Source organism: Truncatella angustata (genome assembly GCF_020726525.1).
Source record: "Truncatella angustata strain MPI-SDFR-AT-0073 chromosome Unknown BKA67scaffold_9, whole genome shotgun sequence".
NCBI classification, from domain to species: Eukaryota; Fungi; Ascomycota; class Sordariomycetes; order Amphisphaeriales; family Sporocadaceae; genus Truncatella; species Truncatella angustata.
In genome coordinates this window covers 911,932-934,203 of record NW_025763389.1, presented here as the reverse complement: position 1 = coordinate 934,203, position 22,272 = coordinate 911,932, and the positions used below count along the sequence as shown (strand labels likewise).

The window sequence follows — 22,272 nt, the reverse complement described above, 5'->3', positions numbered from 1 at the left end:
GGTATGTGAAGGTACCAACCCAACAGCTCGCTGCTTTGAACTCCACAGCCGCGCATTGAATTTTAGTGAGCAGGACTAGCAGCGTTACCGTAAGTATAGCGTACCGATCCTTCGGGACCAATCATAGCTTTACCCTTCGTGATTCATCTTGGATGGCATAAGGCCTGCCCAGTGGGGACTATACCCCTTGTTCGTGATAATTACGGCCACTACCAAATCCCGTTGGACGTACCTTTCCATTTATAACAAGATAGACTCAAAGTGCGGTCTTGATTTCCAGGGATTAGTGCAAGTTACGATAAATAGCGTGACATCAGTATAGTGACTTGAGGGTGCTTAACCGACCACTATGACAAGGGTAAGGACCCTCGACACACTCCACGCAATATGGTTACTTCGCGCGACCAATGACAGCTTTCAATATATTGGATGGAACCACAGTTATTACGATAGCTAAGCACGACAGATTTGTGGATGTGCCTTCAGACATTACGACAAGCTACTAGTACCGAACTAGCTATCCTATGTACCACTGCATCGTGTAATTCACCCATGCTTACCTCATCTGTGAAACGGTATAGGTAACTCACGTCGTTGATTTGCAGATCTCCCTGATGACCATGCTCCTAAAACGAGACCCGGTGGATGCAAGGGATATTGTGAAGAAGCAGGGGGATGAAATCTCATAGAGGCAGATAGATAGACAAATAGATAGATAGACAGATGGGTAAATCATCCTCCACAACATAACTATCTTGAACCACAGCTACCTTAAGTATATCGCTTTAATCATTCTCGGTAGTAACTGTGTTCGCGCATCTCTTATCATACCCCGGGCCTTTATTAAGCGCCAATCATGTGTTTCTATGATCAAACAGTTTGGGCATGTGGTTTTTGGAAGTGGGGGTCCTTCCGTTCCCAATGCACCAAAGAATATCGAATTGGGGAGACCTGTGGGATGAAGCTGGTGTGGTCGACGGACATTCAAGAGGCTGAATGTATCACCTGTAACAACATCTCTAAAAAAGGCATCATATCACGAAAATGGCTCGAGACATTGAGAGATGGACCGTAGAAGGGAATCGGAATGCAACCATTGAAAAGACTGAGCGGGAATTGAGTGCGACCAGGAGAGCTTTGACACAGTTATACCGCGACCATTCTAAGATCCCGGTTGCATCTAGGAAAGTACGATTGGCTAAGCGAAGGACAAACAAGAAGATTGATTAGAGGCCTTGGCTGATTGACACCAGCGTTTGCAGAAAGTGACGATTTGCCTTTCAACGAGCACTTGCAGGTCTGATCGTGCTTTGGAGCGCCTGTGATCGCGTCGCATGGATTTTAAAACAGCATGCATGCGCTAGAAACGGGGTATGTGGATATAGCTCTGGTCTGCATGGGTGCTTAAACCTGCCCTGAATATCTATTTTAGCGCCGAATGAATTCAGAAAACAGGAGACAGCATTCGGGAATAAGCTTGTCGTTGATACAATATAGACAATTATTCATGGATGGTTATTTATACGGAGCGTAGAAGAGTCACCCAGCTCCTCAGTAAACAACTTTTTTTTTTCTTTTTCGAGCCAAAACTAAACCCACATTTTTGAATCAGAGATGCCGCTTCCTATCGACAAATATCTGGCTTTTGGCAGCTTGTTAACAGCTATCAAGTCAGGTTGGGAGCTTTCTCGCATGATTACCAAAAAGCTCGAAGACATCGAACTGAACAAGCTAGTGACCAATGCAAGCCGAAGCCTCAGATCTGCCTTTAACTCTGGCTGCATTAGTCACTACGAGTACTACAAATACAAGGAATTGATCGCGTTTGCCGAGGCCCAGGAAGATGGTAGGGCTACCTTGATGATAATGATGAACATTACTGACAGTCGCAAGTGAGGCAATTGCTTAACATCAGGAATAAATTGGCGAGGCTCCGTGCATCCTCAGATGCATGATTAGGCACAAAAGCAAGTTTTATTGGTCCGGTATTCAATCGGATATCTACTAGAATGAAATATCTTTAGATCAAAACACTTTTCCAATTCTCGAAGCATCCTGAATTATTTTAATGAACTCCTTGATAATAATGTAATGATACACCTTTAACTGAAATGCTTGTGGCACTGGTTTGCGTGTTTTGCTGAAGACACGAAGAGACGTGATATCTAGTTCTACAGGCCTGTTAGTGGCTGCTATTAAGTAAGCTCCACGGGTAATCATCTATTCCACGGATCGTTATGTAGAAAGTGACTAACCTGGTTAGGACTGTTATGGGCAACTGGCAAGGTTAGCATAGGTACTTGCATTTGTGTAGAGCATTTACCGTCGCAAAAATGCTAGAAACCCAGGTTTTAGTGGGGGCCTATATTAGACCTACTCAACTTTTTAGAAAACTGTTTTCAGAATAAGAAATATTGAAACAATAGTTTTCCGAGAGGAGAGTTCCTCTTGGTATAAAGTAAAACACGAGTTTAACTCTCAAGGCAGGAAGAGAAGTCAATAGTTCAGCGAGCCATCATGCGTCGCCATCGGCCAAACAACCTCGAGCCATCATTGGTGCATACCAACCAGCACGGTCGACCTCCAACTCCGTATCCGTTCAACAAGGATGGTACCTTGCGTGGCTCTCGATTTGAATCTAGAAAGCGTGACTCGTCGATCCAAGATGACCGTGTTGGTGATCTTTCTTATAAGCACGTGCTTCCCACTTTTCTGCGGAGGCAAGACAACGATCGCCCGCGCAAATTGAGCTATAGTGAAAAACAACACAACCTTCAACGAGCAATTGATGCGGCGAATGCTAGAATCGATCGGCGGCCAGCCATCCCCCGCCAGCATGTGTATTTTCCAGCAAAAGTCGAGAAACATGTTCGCTTTAAGCTACCGAGAATGAAAGACACTCGACGATCGTCACCTGATGATGAATTTCTATCAAAAAGTATGGCAAACCTTGGGATTGCCGAAAAGCGTTCACATTTAAACCGTCAATCACATTGTGAAGCATGCGGTAGACGTCTTGTCAGGCTTAGCACATGCGACAAACGCGTGGAATAGGTACTACAAGGCGGTTGTCGCTGTACGAATAAATAATGGACGGGTGCGGGACATCTGTATCTAAATTGATAACCCTTGTATTTCAGGGAGGCGGCGCGAATAGACTCATTCGGCTCTAAATAGCTCGTTTTCGTGACAACGACGGAACATCATAACGTGGCTTGAAAATGTAACATTCTCATGGCTCTCATTTCAATCAGTACGTAAATAAGGTTTTCCTAGTGATTCTTGCAGGTTACTAGCTATTTTAAGGAACGTAGCTGAAAGGGCGGAAAGGGTTTGTATAAAGAAATTCAAAGTATATTTTGAGTCCAAGAGATACCCGATTCAGGCTTCTTTCTTTGTGGCTTCGCGAATTACGATAAGACCTATGGAACCGCCGCCTTGGACTTCAATCTCTATACGCTAATGCATGATATCAATTAGTACCGTGGTAAGATTGACGTGTAGGAAGTATCCTGGGTGTACAGATACCGAGTAGATTTGATTCTGAAGCAGTCACTCACAATTATTGGCCGCAGGAAATGCGTTTCTGAGATATGTAAGTCGCTCAATCAGATTCTATCTTTCCGTTCGGACGTTACATCTTTTTGCACTCGATCCTTCTGGGTAATATAATACTTGTATGTGCCTACAAATCGGCAGGTAGCGATGAATGTCTGTACTAATATAGATCTCTCCAGCGAGATCATGTGACGGTACATTGTACTCCAGAAGGGCCCATATCTTTTGTACTTCGCAACTCCACACACTAGAACTATAACGAATGCAATTTCAACATTATAGGACATGCCAATCTAAAATCCTTCCGCCTTCGCTTCCCGTACGCACCAGCGCGTTTCGCAGTAGGCTCTCCCTAACTGAGTCATACTTGTGCCACCGAATCAGAGGGGAAGGTTTTGGCGGACCGCCGAGGACGGTAATCGAGCTGCTCGAATGTGATTACTCGGCCTGGCGAGATGTTGTCCATTGTAGCGCTACGGACGCCGTCTACAAAGTCCTGGTCGCCACAAGCTATCCAGTATTAGCGGCAATTATAATAGTTGGACTGTCTTACCTGACACTATCATTCTTCCAGGGTACCTAGCCTCTTGCCTGATTTCCCGTGAAAGTGATATCTTATCGAAATTGTACAGCATTTGCCAGTGGTCATTAGGTTTGAACGGTGGCGGCTCTCTTCGCGGAGCTGGATAAACACACCAAACAACGAGGAGTTTCTGAACATATTAATCGATGCACTAAGGGGGCTTTCCATACAAGAACTCACATTATCCTGGTCGGACGCCTGTAGTTCCCTGAGCTGATCTGCCACCCAGTTTTCTTGTTCATTGTGATCCAGCCACCAGATAAGATCAACCTTTCGAGTAACGTCACGAAACACAGCGTCGTCTGAGTCACGGAGACGGGACTCCTTGTCACGTACCACGCTATCTTGCTGTTTTCTTCCAGCAAGCTGTAACGCAAATGGCAAGACTCCAAGTATGCCTATACCGCGCGCAGTAAGGATGACTGTCTCAAAGCGGTGAAGCTGCAGGTCTTTTCCATACGGGCCAATTAGGAGGAGATCCTGTCCCTTTCGTACGCCCATAATAGATCGGCCATGTTGACCTGTATGTGAGATCAAGAAATCCATAGTGCTTACTTTTCCAGATATGGCCTCCTTAGCATCGGGCATAGGCATCATGCGATAGCCGTGTAGGAAGTTTCTCAAAGGCAGCGGGCCTCGAAAATAAACATAAAAGTAACAACCAGGAAATACGCGGACGGCTTGGCCCGTAAGCTGGATTCGCGTCACAGCCTCGTCCATCCATACGGTGTCTATGGTCTTGGCCAAGCCACCACTATAATAACAGACAGCCAACGTTATCAGTTGGCGCAGATGCATGATCAGCCATAAGCCACCAGACACACCCACAGTTATACTTGCAACAGTAGACTTCGGAAATCCCACATGCCACAATAACCCGGTCATTGTGGTCACATAAAAAGCGGAATGCAACTTATCAAAAAGGTTTCGCAATTGGCGAGGAAACCATAGGGATGATAACAAGATGGCTAGGAGGCCACCTGCAGCCTGCATTACTGTCAGTAAAGCCTCTCACAAAAGAACGCAGGGCGACATACTATACATCCTGACTTGAAAAGATCGTCAACCACTTGTCGGTGAATGATAATGAGGACCATATGCAGAAGAGCCTCGACAATCATCACTCGACCAACCCAACGATGAAGGAAGCGATACATTGCGAGAGAGAGACCAGCCATTTCTGCAATCTGATGAGCATGTCCAGAGAAAGACAACAGAACGAGGTTGAATAAAGCGATTGTTGAACTTCTCGTCTCCAGTGTGACCAAGTCCCTGGTCTTGAAGCCCAGTGCGATTCCGTTGGCCATGAGATAGGGAATGATAATGCATATTTGCAGGAAAGTCAATCGAACCCAAACATAACTTTTGAAAATAAAGGTATTCTGAACAAGTGCAATTGAAAATGTGATCCTAGGCTTGACCCAGCGATGGTAGGCAGACTGCAGGACAACACACAAGCCTGCGGTTGCTAGACATCCATAAAGTGTGATCACATACACGGAAATACTGATGTCCATAGTGGGTTATTCCAAAGTGCTAAATTGTTGTGTGGGGCTGGTTCTTCAAGCCGCGCGCTTATATGTACACTAAAGCGCTGGCTGTTCAGATCGTGGAGAAATGTAACGACTTTTTCAGGGCCAACGTCTTCACTAAGAAGAACCTGCAGGAATTCTGTTTTCTGTATTCCGGCATACATGCGTAGAACTAAGCGCTCGTCTTCCTGCGTCTCGATCTGATTAAGCGCTCGTCTACCTGCGTCTTGATGTGAGGTGAGCAAGCGCCCATGCTTTGTAAAAACGGCCATTGGGTGGATTTTTATATAGTTGTAAGTTTCAGCTAGGAATATAAGTATCAATAAACAGAACAGAACAGCGACAAACACGACTACCACTCCAGATCACTTTCCATTGACCTCTCAAATTGTCAAAATGCTTCTAAAAAACCGAAGAAGAAACCTTAGGAGGATCCATTTGGGTGTAAAGGATCCTAAAAGAAGTTTCAAGCTGCGAACTGAAGGGCTTATGAAGAAAGCCATGGATCTGCGTGTTTTAGGCGCATCTGTTGCTATATACATCGACGGTGTAATTGAGGGCCGACGCGAAGAGATCGCATTCAAGACAGACCCCAACTTTCAGCACCCTCTCTGGGACACTTTGTCTGCATCAGAGCAACTTGGCCCAGATGATTTCGGTCTTGAAAGTGGGACTAGTTTGAGCTTCCCTCCGCTTGAGCGACCCACCCAGCTTCATGTGGACCCTATTCCAGCTACACTTCCTAGAGGACCACAATCACACACAGAGAGCGATTTTTCAGGGCGTGCTACGCCTGTTCGGGAGACGTCGCCCGAATTTGACGATTTTGTTGCCCTGTTTGGTCCGCAGTCAGACATTCTGCCTTCATCACCACATCTCCCGCCCACTGCCTGTACAGAAACCATGGTACATGGAGAGCCATCGACGCCGTGTCAAAGGCGAAACCGCGCACAGTCCATAGTGTCGTCACGATCCGAGCCCCGAGCCCCAACAAAACCATCACTGCATCATCCTCAACCCCGTCGACCGTTTGTGCGCTGCCAATCATCGCCTGGATTTCGAGCTAGGTCTACGAGATTATCGCTATCAACTATCAAGTGGTTCGAGGATTAAAGCAGATCTTTGTGCTTTTTATTGCCGCGCATTGGTGCCGGAGTTCGCGGCGCAGGTGTACATATTGTAGAATAGCTGGCATATCGACAACCCAACGAAGCGTCGCGAATTTACTACAGTAGAAGTACCGTGTTCCATGCAAATCAGCTAATCTTCCTCGCTTTGCTCCGTGTGACTGGCATCTCGCATGTCATACTGCGTGTTACTCGTTTCCTCTTCTGACTTTTCTGGTCCACGAATTCGATGTGTTTCTCGCCTGAGTCCATATCCTTCATACGCTCAGGACTTGGAATACACAAAAGCTCTGTGCTCATTGTAACATCGTCTTCCGCTTTGTAGTCATCACCGGGTTCCGGGATGAGTATCTTGCTATCCCAGGCCCTTCGAATCAAACTGAGGGCATCGAATCGTAACTGTTTAGCGTCGTGGCGAATCAAGCTTTCGATAGACCGGCTCATCATGCGTCTGCGAGCAATTGCGACGACTAGCGGGCCACAGCTGGAATTGTCATCTTGATTGAGAGTTTGCTATCGTGACCATCAGTAAACCTTCATCACCAAGGCCAACATACGAACCTGGTCCATATAGCGTAGATGGGGGAACTGGGCCTTACAAGCCGCCTGCCGAGTCATTAGCGTTGAGGCTGTCAAGAAAGTCTACAGTCTTACTTTGACAGGGCGACTGTTGTATTTAGCAGTGTCATAGTGGCTCACGGAGTCATCGGTTTGATTTATTTCGAGCAGGGTAAAATGATCGTTCTGCAAGAAGAGCGGAAAGAAGCATGTAAGGTGACCCTCTGCTTGTTCAGCATTCCATTTCTCGATACGTTTCTTGACCCATTTGAGGGGGTCGACCAGTGGCTTCCCCGTGTGTCTATCATGTATTGCGACAGGAAATCCAACGCGCACGTGAGGTAATCTGTCGGCTAGATGTATGCAAAGCTGGACCAAATCCTCGCCAAACCATTGCGATGGGTTCAGCCTAGCGAGCTCGTCGATATAGAAGCCCCATGTTGAGCCCAGTATATGCAGTCTGCCCACAGGACTTGACTTTCTCATTGCCGTTTGGAGACGATTCACTTCTACCGATATGTCGAAAGACTGTGGTGAACAATGCAAGAGGTTCTCGTCTTTGAGGGCCTGCTTCAGAGCATCTGGATCTGTTCGACCTCGCGATAAGAACATCTCTAGCTGTGTCTCTAGAAACTTCAAAACTGACAACTTCGCAGGAGAATTCTTTAGAGAAAAGATTAGTTCTTGAAGAGAGGATTTGTCGGCCTTTCCAAGAGCCCTGTACGATATCAGTTGCGAATATGTACAATCACGGACAGAAGATTTACCAAGTGTACTTAAATAAGATGCCAAGGCTGAGCTCCTCTATCAGCTGAGACCACTTCCTGCCACGAGTAAGGTGTATATTGAGTGATCGGCGTTGCCGGTCTCGCGATGACGCGAGTTGATCAGGTGCGGATGCCGAGAGGATTCTTGCCGTCACCGTTATCTTGGCTGATTTCAGCGAGTCCCCAGAGCGTTGCGATTCAAGCTGCGCTTGGTGTTCGTGCCATCGGCAAAATGCTATCGCGGTCATGGCGTATAGAATAGAACTTTTGTATCGGCCTTTGTAGCTTGCTTCCATGAGATCCCTCCATTCCGAGCCGTCTGAGTAAGTGGTATTGTCTTGCCCTTTTCGCCACGATGTCAATACGTCTTTGTAAGTTTCCGGGGTATTTTCGGCCATATCGAAGCCCTCTATTTGCTCGAGGCTTTCGGAGGCAAAATCGACATCCGATTGAGTGACAAGCATCCAGTAGGGTTGCTCACCAGCGCTGTTACCGACGCTCTCTTCCGTTGTCGCTCTTCCTTTGGCAGGAGTGTGACGGGGACTGCTGTTCACTAGTGTTGTTGCTGTATATTTGGAAGGAGAATCCTGATTATTTCTTCGAACAGCCTTTGTCAACTTGTTCAAAGCGTTTGAGGAGTGCGTACCCCAACTCGTGACGCTCTGATTATCAGTTTCTGGATCACTTATGGGGTAGGGTAATGCCAACGGCGGATCATGAGATTCTCTGCCACCGCGCCTGTTTCCGGCTGTACATCTCATGGTCAAGAGAGGATCAATGACTGTTTTACTGATCTGATCTGTTTCGACATTAAGACCATCATGGCTGAAAGTCTGCTCAGATTTTGGTATCCCTCTAGGCTCGTCGGGTACTGACTGAGAATTAGACTCAACCTCCTCAGCAAAGCCAGCTGTAGGTTCCTGGTCATTGTCTTGCTTATCCACAGGTTCTAGGTGAGCATTTCCCCGGTATAACTCCATGTTACCGAGTTTTCCGTCAAGTTTGTTATGCATCTCAACTGCAGAACCTTGCAGGTCGTCAGATATGTCTTCAGACTGGATTTGAAACTCGTAGCGTGATTGATTATCACTGAAATGGTTGTCAGTTAGTACGTCTCTCTCAAGCCGATTTCCAAGCCCAGCTGCGTCCGCAGTCTCTGGGCGGAATTTAGCAGAATATGGCATGTTCGGGAGTCTTTCTGATGTGTCGTCTGGGACTTCATTTTGAGCACAGATTCCAGGTACAGTGTAATTCTCTCCACGTGCCGTTGTTAGTCCATCTTCGCATCGATTGGTGGTGTAAAGACTTTTGCAGCACCGGACTAATATCTCCAGCGATCTTAATAGACCGCCCCTCTCAGCCAGGGGAATATTGATCAAAGATTGCTTCAAAGTGTCAAGATCCTGTGATAGGCTGACCAATTCGGTGATGAGCACAGGAAAATGCAATTTAGAAGCCGCCAAACTAGCATCATTCTGCCCAGTCTGGATGGGGACCAGAGTCTCAAATGAAGGTATCTCGTGATGAATTGCACAATACCCGGGCTCTAGCAGAGGCTGATCAGAGGTTGCAGAGTTGATGGGTTGTTTTGGTTGATTCTGAATATTCTGGGTTGAATATTGAGTGGTCATCATGATGGTAGGTAGAAGTCAATGGTAGGTAGAAGTCGATGGTGGGTTTGAGTCTGGCGTGAAACTTAAGAAAAGAGGAAAGGTCGTTCAACTTTCTAGAGTCGAGTGAGCTTTTTATTGTTTTGCCAGCCATACCCATGTGATATATAGTGTGTTGTCATCCGATTAGCCTGTGTCGGTACAAACCTCTTCGCTTGCGAGATATGTAAAGTGACTTAACAGATAAGTTCAACCCTCTCAGAAGTCTCAATAATGAGTTACGAGGAATTCACAGTACCACATAAGTGATGCCGTGGGTCCTACAACAATGACCTATCATATGGGATTCCTGAGGGCTTCCTGGAAGGCCGTCGATACCAGATAAGCTGTCTCGACCATCACTGCCACAATCCTGAAGTTGACCCTTGTCCGGATGGTTTTCTAAGAAGTCGTCGCTTCTAGAGAAGGTACCTCAGTCAACGCGGTACCAAGACGTACTCCTACACCGCAACTTCTATTACGAACGACTTGCTTCTTTATCACTACTAGATGGACTCCTTTCTCTTGCATCCTTGTCTGCATGATTTCCTAGGAAGTCACTGCTGGTTGATAAGAGTTCGATCAGCACTACGCTCGCCCATTGGGCCCTCCTTATGCACATCGTGGCTGTATTGTATCATGTTGAACGGTCTACGACCTATCAAGATTATCTCTTGACGGAACCTGAGACTAGATAACCATATTCTGCCTTGCTCACCGTAGTGTTGTTCACAAGCTCGGCCTCATAGCGTCTCAACTGCGACTCCATGGGTTCATTGGGCAGCGATTATGGTTACTTGAAGGAACTTATGCGTCCAACGTATCAGAATGATCAGGTTGACTGGCCAGCTCTCCTATGAAGCATCTTTTCGCCGTTTATCCGTACGTCAGTGAAAGGAAATATCGCAGCACGGGCTGTGGTCCTGTGTCGAAACAAGGGTGTTCCACTCAGTCGTATCCAACATATTTTGACTGTTAACTTGATACAATGACAACACCGTAGTGCTGATTTCGCGTCGACATCTTAAGTCCTGAAGTCGACACTGAAGCATCATTTGTTAACATTGTCCTCAAGTTATTTGTGAGGCATCTGATAGGTCTAGCGACGACCCCAGGAAACTTATTCAGACCCTTATTCTAGTTCAGCAGTCTTCCGGCTGCTTTATCTTGAACGAAATCCGCCTTGACCTCGACGAGGAGGTCTGGGAGGAGCAGGGGAGTCCTGTTACCTAGGAGGCTGCCGTCGGGGTCGCCGCTCCTGTCCCTGCCATGCTGCTGCCCCCGAGACTCAGGAGGAGCCATTGGCCAAGCATGAACCAGTTACAGAGATTTTCCTTCCGGTATCGTCTCTTGACATCGCCGCCGGCGATCTCAAGTTGGAGAACATAGTCAAGACCCTCTGTCGTATGATGACTGGACCCCGAGCTCGAGAGAGAGCTTGGGCGATTGCGACGTCCATGGAAAATCTGCCTTGCTGGCGCTTATTACGTTCTGATGGACACCCCTGGTTACAGCTATGGTTTGTCATATGCGGCCATGCATCAAATTGAGTAAACCAGCGAGTAGTGTTGATCGCTGCTCTTATCGACGCTGTGATGTAATCTACTGTGCATAAGTGTGCCCTGAATATTGGCCAGCAATGTATGTAGTGGCAAAGCCTCATCGAGACACTTCAATCCTATCAGAGGCAGCCCGTTGCAGGTCTTTTGTCAAGGAAGTCTTGTCTAGCCCTCAGGCTATATATAAATCCGGAGTTCCCTCCATCTAGGCTTTGTACAATTCAGTAGAACAAATTCATTTTACATGCAAAGCCAGATCTCTATCATTGCCATCTTTGACGTTGCCGATATGGATTTTCTTGAGAACTCTCAAATTCCTTACAGAAGCCTCTTTGGGTGTGATCATGAAGACATAGATACAGCAACATTCTGGCTTTCAATTATTTCCGATTCCTTCCCGGAACCTGAACTAAACCTGTACGACGAAGAGCACGAAGGCATCTTTCAATTCCTAGCCTTGGACACTACAAATGGCCCTTTTGTTTCTACCGCGACCGAGATTACTTCTTTGGCCAATCCTTGTGTGGACTCTGGGGATCTCCAGGATACTCCCGTTAGCGGCTCTCAAGCTCAAGACCTCAGCATTTGGCCTGAAAACAACGAGCTTGATAAAGGCAAAAAGCAGGTGGAGCCACGCTTGCAAACACTCGAATCTACAGAGCAGGTGTCTCAGGGCCAGTTTACCTCCAGGAACAACGTGTGTGCCGACAAAGCGGTCGAGGGATCCTCGGGCAATATTTCTGGATTTCCCTTGACCGTGGCAAATGCAGAGGATGCGACATCTGACATTGACGATGCAATAAATGCAGGAAGTTGTCAGAGGCGTTACTCTGTGACTTCACAGAATCACAAAGCAAAACCCAACCACGACCGAATGTCGGCCATCAATCCTCATATTCGATCCTCCAATTCTGAGCGCGACAATTGCATGAAGCTGGGGTCACTCATTTCACTTGAGACTTCACAAATAGTGTTGCGTGAAGCTTATCCGTTAGCTTCGCGCAAGCGCAACGCGTCTCAGTCCATTCGAAATGGTGCCAAACGAAGAAAGGTTACGGTTGAGACCACTAATGATGTTATCCGCCACTCGCAAATAATTCTTGAGCGCGACAGCGAAGTTTTTGTGAGATTTACACATGGTCTCGTCATGCTTGCAGGCGTTGCGACGAAGGGTCCTGTTCCCATTGTATGGAACAGGCGGGGGCGAGTCTTCGAGGCCGAAACAGCAGATGATTTCTGGAAGTCTACAAAGCCTAGTGATTTTAAATGGGTTACCATAACGCTTCAGGTTGGTGGTGACGGGTATGCAGTCACTTTGATTTACGAAGATGACGGTGCGCTTTGGGTTGGATGGGATGCGGAGTCTGAGGTGACTATCGCCCTTCCTGCTGAAATAGTTGAACAAATACTACTAAGACCTGGAAAAAGCACTTGCGTTGCTTGGAAGAAATATGTCCACACTACGCAAGTTGTATAGTAATGGGAAATGAATTTAAGCGCCGAATATTATATTATCTGTTTTCTTTCCTTTACTCTCGTGGTGTGCCACTCCTGATGTTAGCCAAATGGACATGTACTAACATGATTGATGGTGCGAATTATGTCCGATCATAACATGTTTGCATTAAGATTTACCAGGCAAGGTTTTTATGCTTCTTGCGATTGGCTATCATTTACCAGTCTACGTGCTAGTGGCTCGAATGGGTGTTGATGGTGACTAGTAAATCCGTCTATAGGGAGTCCCGAATGACCAGTAAACTGGTATTGGCAAATCACTAGTAGGTTACCACCAGATTATTACTGGTCAATCAGTTTACTGGTCCGCTTTCCGGATTTTTGTGCCAGTCAACCAACTGACCAGTACCCAAACATAGAAATCTTACCAGCCTAAGTCAGCAGCGGGGCTGGTTCTGACCAGTCTAAAACCAGCGTTAGATGAATTTTGTACCGCATGTGCTTGAAGATTTGCTCCGTTGTTAAAGTACGAAGGCCTGTAAAGGGGCTGTAGCCTGCAAAGTCCTAGACTCACGTACTATGCCTTCATGGAATATTCTGATTTGTTAGAGGGGAAATAAGAGGTAGCACGGCCAGTTGCCTTCCATAGAAACAGAGAGTCTGATTCCGGATGTGCTCACGGGCATATCGAACCCCATGCAGATTGCACTTGGGCCCGAATAACCTTAGAATGTGGACCTATTGCAGACGATACTCATGACGTGCGACCGTTGTCAGTCGACAAGGTGTCCCACTTGTTCGATATCCACTGGGTCGTCCAACCAGCGTTATTATAGGTTGAGTGAGAAGAGTTATTAATACAGTCTCTGTTATGCGTTTGATGTACGGCACGAGAACAGAGGGATCTGGCTTGAGCAATACCGAATTGAAATAGCTACGGCAATCTAGGGCTAGACCTATCATTCAGAAATGGGTGGACGTTGCAACTCTCGAATCCCCTTGTCCCCTGGTTGACGCCGTGACCGATCCAGCCCAATCGGTAGTAAACCTGGTGTTCCAACAACCTCGCCCGCAATAGAGAAATCACCACTTATCCTGAACACGTTGGCTTGTCATTGACGTAACTTAGGTACACACAGCTCGAGTATCTGTCCTCTCGTCGCTCGCATGCCTATAGACATTCACTGCTTAATGGCATGAAGGTCAGCAGTAGTGTCCAAATTGAAGATACGATCTTGACCAGCCGATCGGCGGATTCGACAATCCAAGTCTGGCAATTTCTTTGCTTTATTTTCGTACCTGATTTGGTCTGGTATTGACAAGTCAGCCGCTATATTCGGCTAAAAGGTGGGAGATAGGGGCTTGCTTACGCTATCATTTGCAGCATTCAAGGACTTTTCTGGAGCCTTAATCTTATACGCACTCGCCTCGAACCCGTAAACTGGTGAGTAATCCAGCTTGTATAGCCCACCATTGAACATGGCTTCCTCGTTAAAATGCGACTTGTCGACCCACTGCAGCGGAATCCTCTTGTCGGGAGGGTTGCCGGTGATTCGAAAATCATGGTGTCGCTTGATCTCAAATCTGAAGCCGTTCATCACATCGCCGGCGGCATGAATCAAAACGCCTACGGCAGAGTTGACATGCGAACGCACCCAATACGCCCAGTGGTCCTTATACGGCGCTCCGTCCACATCACGAGCTCAACCATGAACGCCCCGGCCGGTCCGGTCGCAGTCAATTTTGGTGGCGTAGGGGCTGGAGGCGGGGTAGGTGCCTTTTTGACAGCGGGGTGGAGGCGGCAGGGGAGGTGGAGGAGCGGCACCGAGCCTTGGCTTCGCAGGCATCGAAGGCATAGCAAATGGCACGACTAATGAAATGGCAGTGAAAATTGGCAGTGTATGTTGTTGGCGTATATTGAGATTGATGTGATTTCAGATAGAGAGTATGTGATGATAGAGTCTGCGAGACAATTGAGACCTTTTATACTTGGATTTTTCAAAGCAAGAACCCATGAATTACGCCAAGCTCTTCATGACTGGGTCCGGCCGTTTAGACCCCTTTGTTCCATCGTGATGTTACCGGATAAAGGATTGCATGTTGGGAACTACCCAATATTGGACGGCGCGTAGGACATGGCGCTTGACTTGCTCTCTGTGGGATCGTGAGTTGACTAACAGTGGTTAACGGTGGTTGGTGCTTAGCTCGCCGACCACGGCGAAACGCCTTAGTAGGGTTTTACAATGGATATTGCTCGTTAGCGACCTAGAAGTAATTTGGGTATGTTAGTGTACGTTTTAATTGAAATGTTATTTGTAGTTACTTGCACTCACTAAGCCCCGCTCGAAGATTATCTTCGAAGTCTCAACGCGCAAGGAGATTTTTATTCAACTACAGTCAATCCTCTGCATCTTCTCACAATTTTGAGCGATTTGCGCCGCTGCAGCCGAGAGTAATACATAGAGATAATTCGTGAATCCAGGTTCTTCAAAGAACGAGGAGCACTTACGCTCCCTACGCCGGATAAGGTGCGAGTACTGGGTGCATCGACGGGCGATTCACGCAGCGAAGACTTCAATCGGCCGCCCCTTGTGATCCTTCCATCGCTAGGACTGCTTGTAAAGTACGGTGCCGATGTGACTATAGTTAAAGCTAGGACACAAATGATAATCCACAAGCAACTACAGGACCAAGTACTCGTTCCTGAAGTCTTCGGTTAGGCTGAAGACGGAGGTCAACGGTTCATCTACATGTCCTACATCGAAGGCGATACGTTGGCAGAGAGATGGCCTAGTCTCAACGAGAGGGAAAGACGAAATGTTTGCAAAGAACTCAGGCAAATGGTTTATGCCTGGAGGACACTGGATCATGGTAGACAAGGCCAGTACGTTAGTAAGTCCACTCGTCTCTGCATCAAATGTAGATCACTGATACGAAGTTCGACTTCGAAGTTAGTCTGGGGGGACAGCCGCTGAACGAGATATTTCTGAGAAATCACCCGGCACTTGCTAGGCCGTTCCAAGGCGCAGGCGCGGTCCAACACTTTCAAGCTGGTTGCGGGATTGCCATCAGTCCTGAAGTGGACACTGTGTTTACACACGATGATCTGGTTCCTTGTAATATCATGCTGTTATCCGGACCTGATCCAAAGGTGGCCGCAGTTATTGATTGGGGCCAAGCTGGATAGTACCCCGCGTACTAGGAATTCTGTAAGGCGCGGCGGGTCAAGCTACTGCCCGAATGTTTCGACAGCGGCTCTCAGGAGGAGTGGCATGCGACGTACTTGCCACTGATAGTAGACGCAGTGGACGAGGAAACCTATTACCACCCTTAGCTTTGGTTTTTCCTTTCCAAGGGCATATGATGAGGAACCCGATCTACGTAGCATAAGTCTATGTAGCTATCTCGCACCACTAGGTTCTGAATCAGCCCAAATCAAACCCACCACTACACAATTAGAGAGCTCGACTATCACTATATTTTTGATAAGATACACCAAAATGATGTCGTAGCCAAGTAGGATCTACGCTGTCCAACAGTTCACCATTTAAGGAATACATATTTAGCTTTAAGACCGTACATACATAGCCCTCATTCACAACTGGCGTTCGCTTTAAATTGAGTTAGGGGTGATTAACTTAGAAACATAGATGCCACGTAGCCATTCGGTAACCATTGGTTTCTCACAAGTCGTTGTAAGCACGGCTTGACAAATCTTGTTATGTTGAAAAGGTTATAGACTATTATTGGAACCCATAGTCGGTATACGTAGGATAAACCATATTAGTGCGTAGAGTGGATCCTCCTCTTTCTGCCACTAATGCAGACCTCTTGGTACTAATTTCTTAATCATGCCTTCTCCTCAATATGCTTTTATTCCGTCCGGAAGCGTTACTATGGCGATATAAGTGGAGTGAATAAAGGGAAGTTATACAGAACTTCTTAGCAAAGTCCCAGTATTAGGCAGCGAACCAAATTCGTACTCGGCGCACAGCCGATGGATACTTCCCGCCAATGGCACACCAACATTCCGTGCTGGTGTGGTACAATATCACCAATACGATACTCGTCGGATGAAAACTGGGGACTATATGGCGAAGAGGACTAGAAATGGCATCTGAGGTCGGCTTTTTAGACACGCCAAAGGCAAGGGTGGAAATCGTGCCCGGTTATGACATGAAAACTAAGGGGTTACGCGCCATTATTGTACACTCGTTCGATTAGCTGAATGCGCTTCTTCTGGTGTTTAATCGTGCTTTCGTCGATAGTCACTTTCGAGCTAATCCGTTTTCGATAGTGAGTACAAAAGAGGAGCACATCGTACGGATCATATTAGCTAAGAACACTTAATAGCCTACCTCTGTAAGGGTCATGACTAAGTCATGTCAACTAACAACACTTAATAGCCTATCTTTATCGTGGTAAAATCGCTTCCTATAGCTGATTAGATACGATTACTAATCGTTTGTTAAGATCTTTTTATCTTAGTAAGATTTTATAAGGATTCTTCTTTGTTCACTGCTATTAAGTACAAGTTAGCAAGTCGCATTTTATATTCTGTGATCCGCTCATTACGGTGATACTCTATTAACATCAAAGAATGTGTACGTTCTAGGACTAATACCTTGCCTTATTTGGTAAGATCAATATTCACGCCTTAGCCTATACGGTAGGACACAGCCTGAAGCATAAGAGTGACGACAATAGCAGGTAAAGTATATATATCAGTGGCTACGAGACAAAATGAGCCAGTTGGAAAACCACATCGCAACTCAAAAATTGTCCCACTTTATCGTAATCTACCAAGGTCCATGATTTTGAAACACGCCCAGAGCGACGACAATTACAATAAAGTCTTTCATCAGTAATATCCTTTTCGCAAAGTCGTTGCTGTTCGCTCTTAACTCTTCGCCTGCCTCGGCAGCAACAGAGTACGTTTGCCAGCCTAGTGGGGCCGAAGTTACAGAAAATGACTACACTCTTGCATACCAGGCTCTCCTCCTAAGCTAGAAGCTATGCTCTGGCAAAGCAAAGGTCACCCAAACCGCCGTCACGGCCAAACATGGCGGATGCTATACGTCCATATACGTCGCGAGCTATCCCGTGCCTCCTACGGCGACGTTATACCACAGCATTAATTACCTTGGACTCGAGTTTACCAAGGGCATCCAGAAATGTTTAAGAGGCGTCGTTGCTTTTGACAATAGCGTCACTCTTGTACATAATAGGGAAAGCTATAACGGCAATTACGTGGGTAAGCGAGGTGGCGCTACCTTCCCACGTACCCTAGCAGAACCGCTAGAAGCTAGAGACAAAGACGACACCGTAACACTCGAGTCTACTAAAATCGAACCGGAGGTCAAGGGGCTCGAAGCACGCGCTAGTATAAACCTTTGCAATCGTGTACCTATGTCAGCTGTCATTTCTGTTAATCGGCTTTCCAGCTCGACCCTACAATTAGTACGCTCTACAAGTGGTTCCTAGTCTGGAAAGGAATTAAACGCCTCCTTTATACAAGGAGCCTAGGCCAGCCTATTCACAATATTCAAGAGCAATCAAAGTAACGGAAGCCGTTTACATTGGACCTATACAACGAATAGCTGGTTTTATTCGGTCGCTATGTTCACTAGTAGCGGATTAGCAACCTGGGCTACAGTAAAGACTATGGTTAGTAAACAAGCAATCGACGAAATAATCCACAAGGTTGTGGAAGATGCCGCGTCTCTAGGCGTTGCCGCGGTCACTTACGTCATTAAAAACGAGATCACAGGCGTTATTCTTGTAAAGTTTTGGGTGTCAAACATACCATGAAGCTAAGTGTACTCCTACTAATACTCAACACGGGGGCACGGATATCCCTTACATCAGGATATGTTACGTGCCGCCGGGGGTATAAGTGGATAATCGTCGAAACAATTGGTCCAATACATGTATTTAAAGAACTATGGCTTAAATGATAACCAAGTACGTGTATCCCGTAAGTGTACTTAACAGTGGCCTAAAACATCCAGATTTTAGACCGAGTTAATGAAGTGGTATACAAATCCAGTATATACTTCGTAAATAGTCACACAGTAATCTATACTTACGGCCAAGCGTTCCGTACGCAACTCAGCTGCTCTCTGGCCAATCGTGGGTACATAAGACCCGCCAGCAAATCTTCAAAAGCTCATGTCAACATGACATAAGGCTGCTACTCAGTCATATATACGGTGTAGCACTTACTGAAGTTACATTTATCAAAGGCCTGTTATACTTACGAGGTGAAAGCCCCGAAACTAGCCACCCACTCGAGGCACTCCTGTTTGATCTCGGCCGTGTAAATGTTAAGCCGACGAGGCCATAACTAGCCGGCCTCCAGATTAAGTAAATAGACGGTCGTGGCCATGTTAATCTATACCAATGATGCCGATTAGGCTGGCTAATTTGACAGGATATAGATAAATGCTGGGTTAGAACACGTTGTCGCCGACAGCTGTAAGAGGCGCAGTCAATGTATGTTCCAATTAACTATCTTATTAACGAGCATCTAAAGCTTGAAAAAGAATAGAAACACAATCTTTCATCCATATGATAGCACAATTTGTAGTTGCAGATTCGCCACCTCGCCAGTCCGTCGAAACCTTATTGCTTAGGGAAGTGCACGCCGTCAGCCGTGCCTATAAGCTAATCGGGTTAAGCTCCATAGTCGCGCTCATAGTTAAAGGCTTTGGCTAACAACTAATACACGGCCCATAGCCCGTAACATTCGAATCAACAATGCCAAGCAGTGTTTAGTATTAAGCCTAATCGGTGGCGGGGTCAGGTCTAGGAGTTAGTATCCCAGAGTCTTCTTTCGGTTATGACAACATTCCGACCAAGTCCAATTTAGATAGCACTTAAGAGGACAAAGGCATTGTTTAGGCCGTTACTGCTAGTAGTTACACGCGCTGGCAAAGCGCATTGCTGCCTCTCTTCTATACTAAATGATAAGTGCCTTAAATCCATCTTCTTGTTCGTCCTTCGCTTAGCCAGTCGTACTTTCCTAGCTATAACCGAAATCCTAGAGTGGTCGCAGTATAGTCGTGCTAAAGCACTCCTAGTCGCACCTAATACCCGCTCGGTCTTTTCAATAGTTACACTCCGATCTCCTTCTACGGTCCATCTCTCAATGTCTCGAGTCATTTTCGTGATACGATGCTTTCTTTTAGAAATGTTATTACAAATCATGCAATCAGCTCCTTTAAAACCCGTCGACCACACTAGCTTCAGTCCACAGGTCTCCCCAATTCGATCTTCTTTAATACACTAGGAACGAAAAGATCCCGACTTCCAAAAACCACATGCCCAGACTGTTTAGTCGTAAAAACACATTGCTAGCACCTAATAAAGGCTCGGGTATAAAAAGAGATATACGAACACAATCACTACCGAGAATGATTGAGACAATAAGCTTAAGGTAGTTATGATTCTAAAAGTTAGTAATGTAAAAGACGATAGATTTATCTGTTAATCTGTCTGCCTATCTATCTGCCTCTTTGAGATTCCATTTCCCTGTCTCTTCACAATACCCCTTACATAAACCGGGTCTTATTTTATAAGCGCGGTCATCAAGGAGATCTGCGAATCGACGTGAAATACCTATACCGCCTCGCAAATGAGTTAAACCATGAGTGGATCCCACGATGCTTTGGTACATAACTCAGCTAGTCCGGTACTAGTAGCTTATCGTAAGAGCTAGAGGCGCTTCTATAACCCTATCGTACTTAAGCTATCGTAGCAATTATGGTTCCATTCAAATACTAAAAGCTATCATTAGTCGTACGAAGTAGTTACATTACATGAAGTGTGTCGAGGGACCTTACCATAGTGGTACACCACAGGCAATGATCTTACACCGGCAATTGTCAAGTAGTATTACCGGCTGAGTACCCTCAGTCTCCGTACTAATGTCCTGCAAGTCATTGTAACTTGCGCTAATCCCTGGAAGATAAGAACTGCACTACAGGTGTCTCTTATTATAAGTGGAAAGGTACAATGCAACGGGATTTAATATTAGCCGCAATTATCACGAACAAGGGCTACCTATCCTCGCTAAGCAAACCCTGTGCCATCCCAAAGCCTTTGTGCTTTTCTTTGCTTAGATAAATCCCAAAGCTTAGAGCTATGATTGGTCCCGAGGGATCGGTACGCTAAGCTTTACGGTAACAATGTTGGTCTCTATTCTCACTAGAGTTAGATGCGCGGCTACGAGGTTTCAAGCAGCAAGTAGTAGGCACCTTTACATACCCTAGAGCCGCTTGGATCATGGCGATACGTTATCTCCGCTCATGAAGTGCCAACGGCCCTCACTCCGATCTCCTACGTGGCTGAGATATGAGTCATGTTAAGGCATTAATCGTTCGACCCTTGGACAGGAAATTCTGCTACGTCTCCCATCAACGCGCTAAGCATGGCTCAAGAACTTCAGGGTGACCTTACCAAGTCCAATGTACCTTTCATAAGATTAGTGCTTTCGTATAAGACCATATGAACCGATCTGCACGAGCATGGGTCATGATCACACACAATTAGTTAGGATGTCGCAATTGCACCAATGGTGTACCAGGCCGTGACGAGGTTGCATGCCGTCGGAGACATTACCAGTACCTCCCGAATTCGTTGACCAGTTGAACAGGCGAGCGGATTATTGCTATCACGGGCCCACATATGGGGTGATGGCGACTTGTCTCCAGTGTAAAGAATTACTGGGCATACATGTGTGCTAGTGTCAGCCTCCACCCTAACCTTTAGGCTGCAATTTACCATAGTCCCTTGCCTTTAAGTAGTTCTCATCCACAATCTCTAAATATCGCCATCTCCCTAAGCCTCGTCCTGAGAATACTTATTTTCAGTTCGGGAGGTGTTCCCATTCCTACAGCCTTTCACAAGACGATGCCGCTATTTTGTGTAAGCAACGACTTCCAAGGAAAGCGAGCACATATCTCACTTTGAGTGCGTCCTTTCTAGAGAAACCTTTGTTACAGAAGGGACAGGGGAACGGCTTTATCGCAAGGTGTATCCGCTTGTGGCGCTTGAGATCGTGGTTGCGGACAAAACACTGGGTACAGATATCGCACAAGAATGGACGATCTTGCTGGGCCTGAGATTGATCATCTGTACGCATGTAACGCCTAGACTTATGCGCAGGGTGTCCATGTAATGTCGAATTCACTCTACCCGCGAGCATCATTTGTTCGCCTATATTCGTCATACTCGGATATATGTCTGCTGTCATGGTTGGGTATAATTGATCGCTGTTTGAATGGCTCTCGAAGCGCTGCGACGCTTGCGGCCGCGCACGTTGATCGCTCATAGCTGAGACTCCCTTGAAAAGCGAGCTTGTTATAGTAGGTGATGTATGGATCGGCGGTGATATGGTAGTCGTGGAGAAAGTCGGTTGTAACGTCCGACGAGGAGAGGAGGAGTAAGGGGCAGAGTACATGGTTGTAAGTGAAGCTCTTGT

General features: G+C 46.4%; 10 protein-coding genes across 10 annotated transcripts; 6 read left to right on the top strand and 4 right to left on the bottom strand.

Moving 5' to 3' along the window:
- The first annotated feature begins 744 nt into the window (after nucleotides 1–744).
- BKA67DRAFT_580643 (uncharacterized protein) lies at nucleotides 745–1,303 on the top strand. Its single transcript, XM_046103875.1, has one exon. The coding sequence runs from the start codon at nucleotides 857–859 to the stop codon at nucleotides 1,073–1,075; it is 219 nt and encodes a 72-aa protein (XP_045953330.1). The 5' UTR covers nucleotides 745–856; the 3' UTR covers nucleotides 1,076–1,303.
- Nucleotides 1,304–1,506: 203 nt separating this feature from the next.
- On the top strand, nucleotides 1,507–2,096 carry BKA67DRAFT_695334 (uncharacterized protein). The gene is made up of 2 exons (XM_046109303.1): nucleotides 1,507–1,846; nucleotides 1,894–2,096. Exons 1-2 carry the CDS (start codon nucleotides 1,615–1,617, stop codon nucleotides 1,953–1,955), a joined length of 294 nt encoding a protein of 97 aa, XP_045953329.1. The 5' UTR covers nucleotides 1,507–1,614; the 3' UTR covers nucleotides 1,956–2,096.
- A 421-nt stretch (nucleotides 2,097–2,517) lies between these two features.
- Nucleotides 2,518–3,054, top strand: BKA67DRAFT_540296 (uncharacterized protein; the record flags this gene model as incomplete). The annotated part of the gene is made up of 1 exon (XM_046100757.1): nucleotides 2,518–3,054. One exon carries the CDS (start codon nucleotides 2,518–2,520, stop codon nucleotides 3,052–3,054), a length of 537 nt encoding a protein of 178 aa, XP_045953328.1.
- Nucleotides 3,055–3,659: 605 nt separating this feature from the next.
- BKA67DRAFT_580640 (uncharacterized protein) lies at nucleotides 3,660–5,664 on the bottom strand. Its single transcript, XM_046103874.1, has 4 exons — nucleotides 5,179–5,664; nucleotides 4,322–5,128; nucleotides 4,112–4,271; nucleotides 3,660–4,068 (listed from the first exon to the last, which is right to left on the bottom strand). Exons 1-4 carry the CDS (start codon nucleotides 5,656–5,658, stop codon nucleotides 3,920–3,922), a joined length of 1,596 nt encoding a protein of 531 aa, XP_045953327.1. The 5' UTR covers nucleotides 5,659–5,664; the 3' UTR covers nucleotides 3,660–3,919.
- Nucleotides 5,665–6,174: 510 nt separating this feature from the next.
- BKA67DRAFT_663196 (uncharacterized protein) lies at nucleotides 6,175–6,786 on the top strand (the record flags this gene model as incomplete). Its single annotated transcript, XM_046108140.1, has 1 exon — nucleotides 6,175–6,786. One exon carries the CDS (start codon nucleotides 6,175–6,177, stop codon nucleotides 6,784–6,786), a length of 612 nt encoding a protein of 203 aa, XP_045953326.1.
- Nucleotides 6,787–6,929: 143 nt separating this feature from the next.
- Nucleotides 6,930–9,309, bottom strand: BKA67DRAFT_663195 (uncharacterized protein; the record flags this gene model as incomplete). The annotated part of the gene is made up of 4 exons (XM_046108139.1): nucleotides 6,930–7,313; nucleotides 7,362–7,406; nucleotides 7,455–8,076; nucleotides 8,126–9,309. The coding sequence occupies 4 exons, from the start codon at nucleotides 9,307–9,309 to the stop codon at nucleotides 6,930–6,932; spliced, it is 2,235 nt and encodes a 744-aa protein (XP_045953325.1).
- Nucleotides 9,310–11,577: 2,268 nt separating this feature from the next.
- On the top strand, nucleotides 11,578–12,810 carry BKA67DRAFT_684212 (uncharacterized protein; the record flags this gene model as incomplete). The annotated part of the gene is made up of 1 exon (XM_046108985.1): nucleotides 11,578–12,810. The coding sequence occupies one exon, from the start codon at nucleotides 11,578–11,580 to the stop codon at nucleotides 12,808–12,810; it is 1,233 nt and encodes a 410-aa protein (XP_045953324.1).
- A 1,149-nt stretch (nucleotides 12,811–13,959) lies between these two features.
- On the bottom strand, nucleotides 13,960–14,386 carry BKA67DRAFT_663193 (uncharacterized protein; the record flags this gene model as incomplete). Its single annotated transcript, XM_046108138.1, has 2 exons — nucleotides 13,960–14,097; nucleotides 14,159–14,386. The coding sequence occupies 2 exons, from the start codon at nucleotides 14,384–14,386 to the stop codon at nucleotides 13,960–13,962; spliced, it is 366 nt and encodes a 121-aa protein (XP_045953323.1).
- A 659-nt stretch (nucleotides 14,387–15,045) lies between these two features.
- BKA67DRAFT_580635 (uncharacterized protein) lies at nucleotides 15,046–16,443 on the top strand. Its single transcript, XM_046103873.1, has 3 exons — nucleotides 15,046–15,411; nucleotides 15,476–15,680; nucleotides 15,740–16,443. The coding sequence occupies exons 2-3, from the start codon at nucleotides 15,539–15,541 to the stop codon at nucleotides 15,973–15,975; spliced, it is 378 nt and encodes a 125-aa protein (XP_045953322.1). The 5' UTR covers nucleotides 15,046–15,411; nucleotides 15,476–15,538; the 3' UTR covers nucleotides 15,976–16,443.
- A 5,200-nt stretch (nucleotides 16,444–21,643) lies between these two features.
- Nucleotides 21,644–21,957, bottom strand: BKA67DRAFT_580633 (uncharacterized protein). Its single transcript, XM_046103872.1, has one exon. It carries the CDS (start codon nucleotides 21,931–21,933, stop codon nucleotides 21,682–21,684), a length of 252 nt encoding a protein of 83 aa, XP_045953321.1. The 5' UTR covers nucleotides 21,934–21,957; the 3' UTR covers nucleotides 21,644–21,681.
- Between the last annotated feature and the right edge of the window lie 315 nt (nucleotides 21,958–22,272).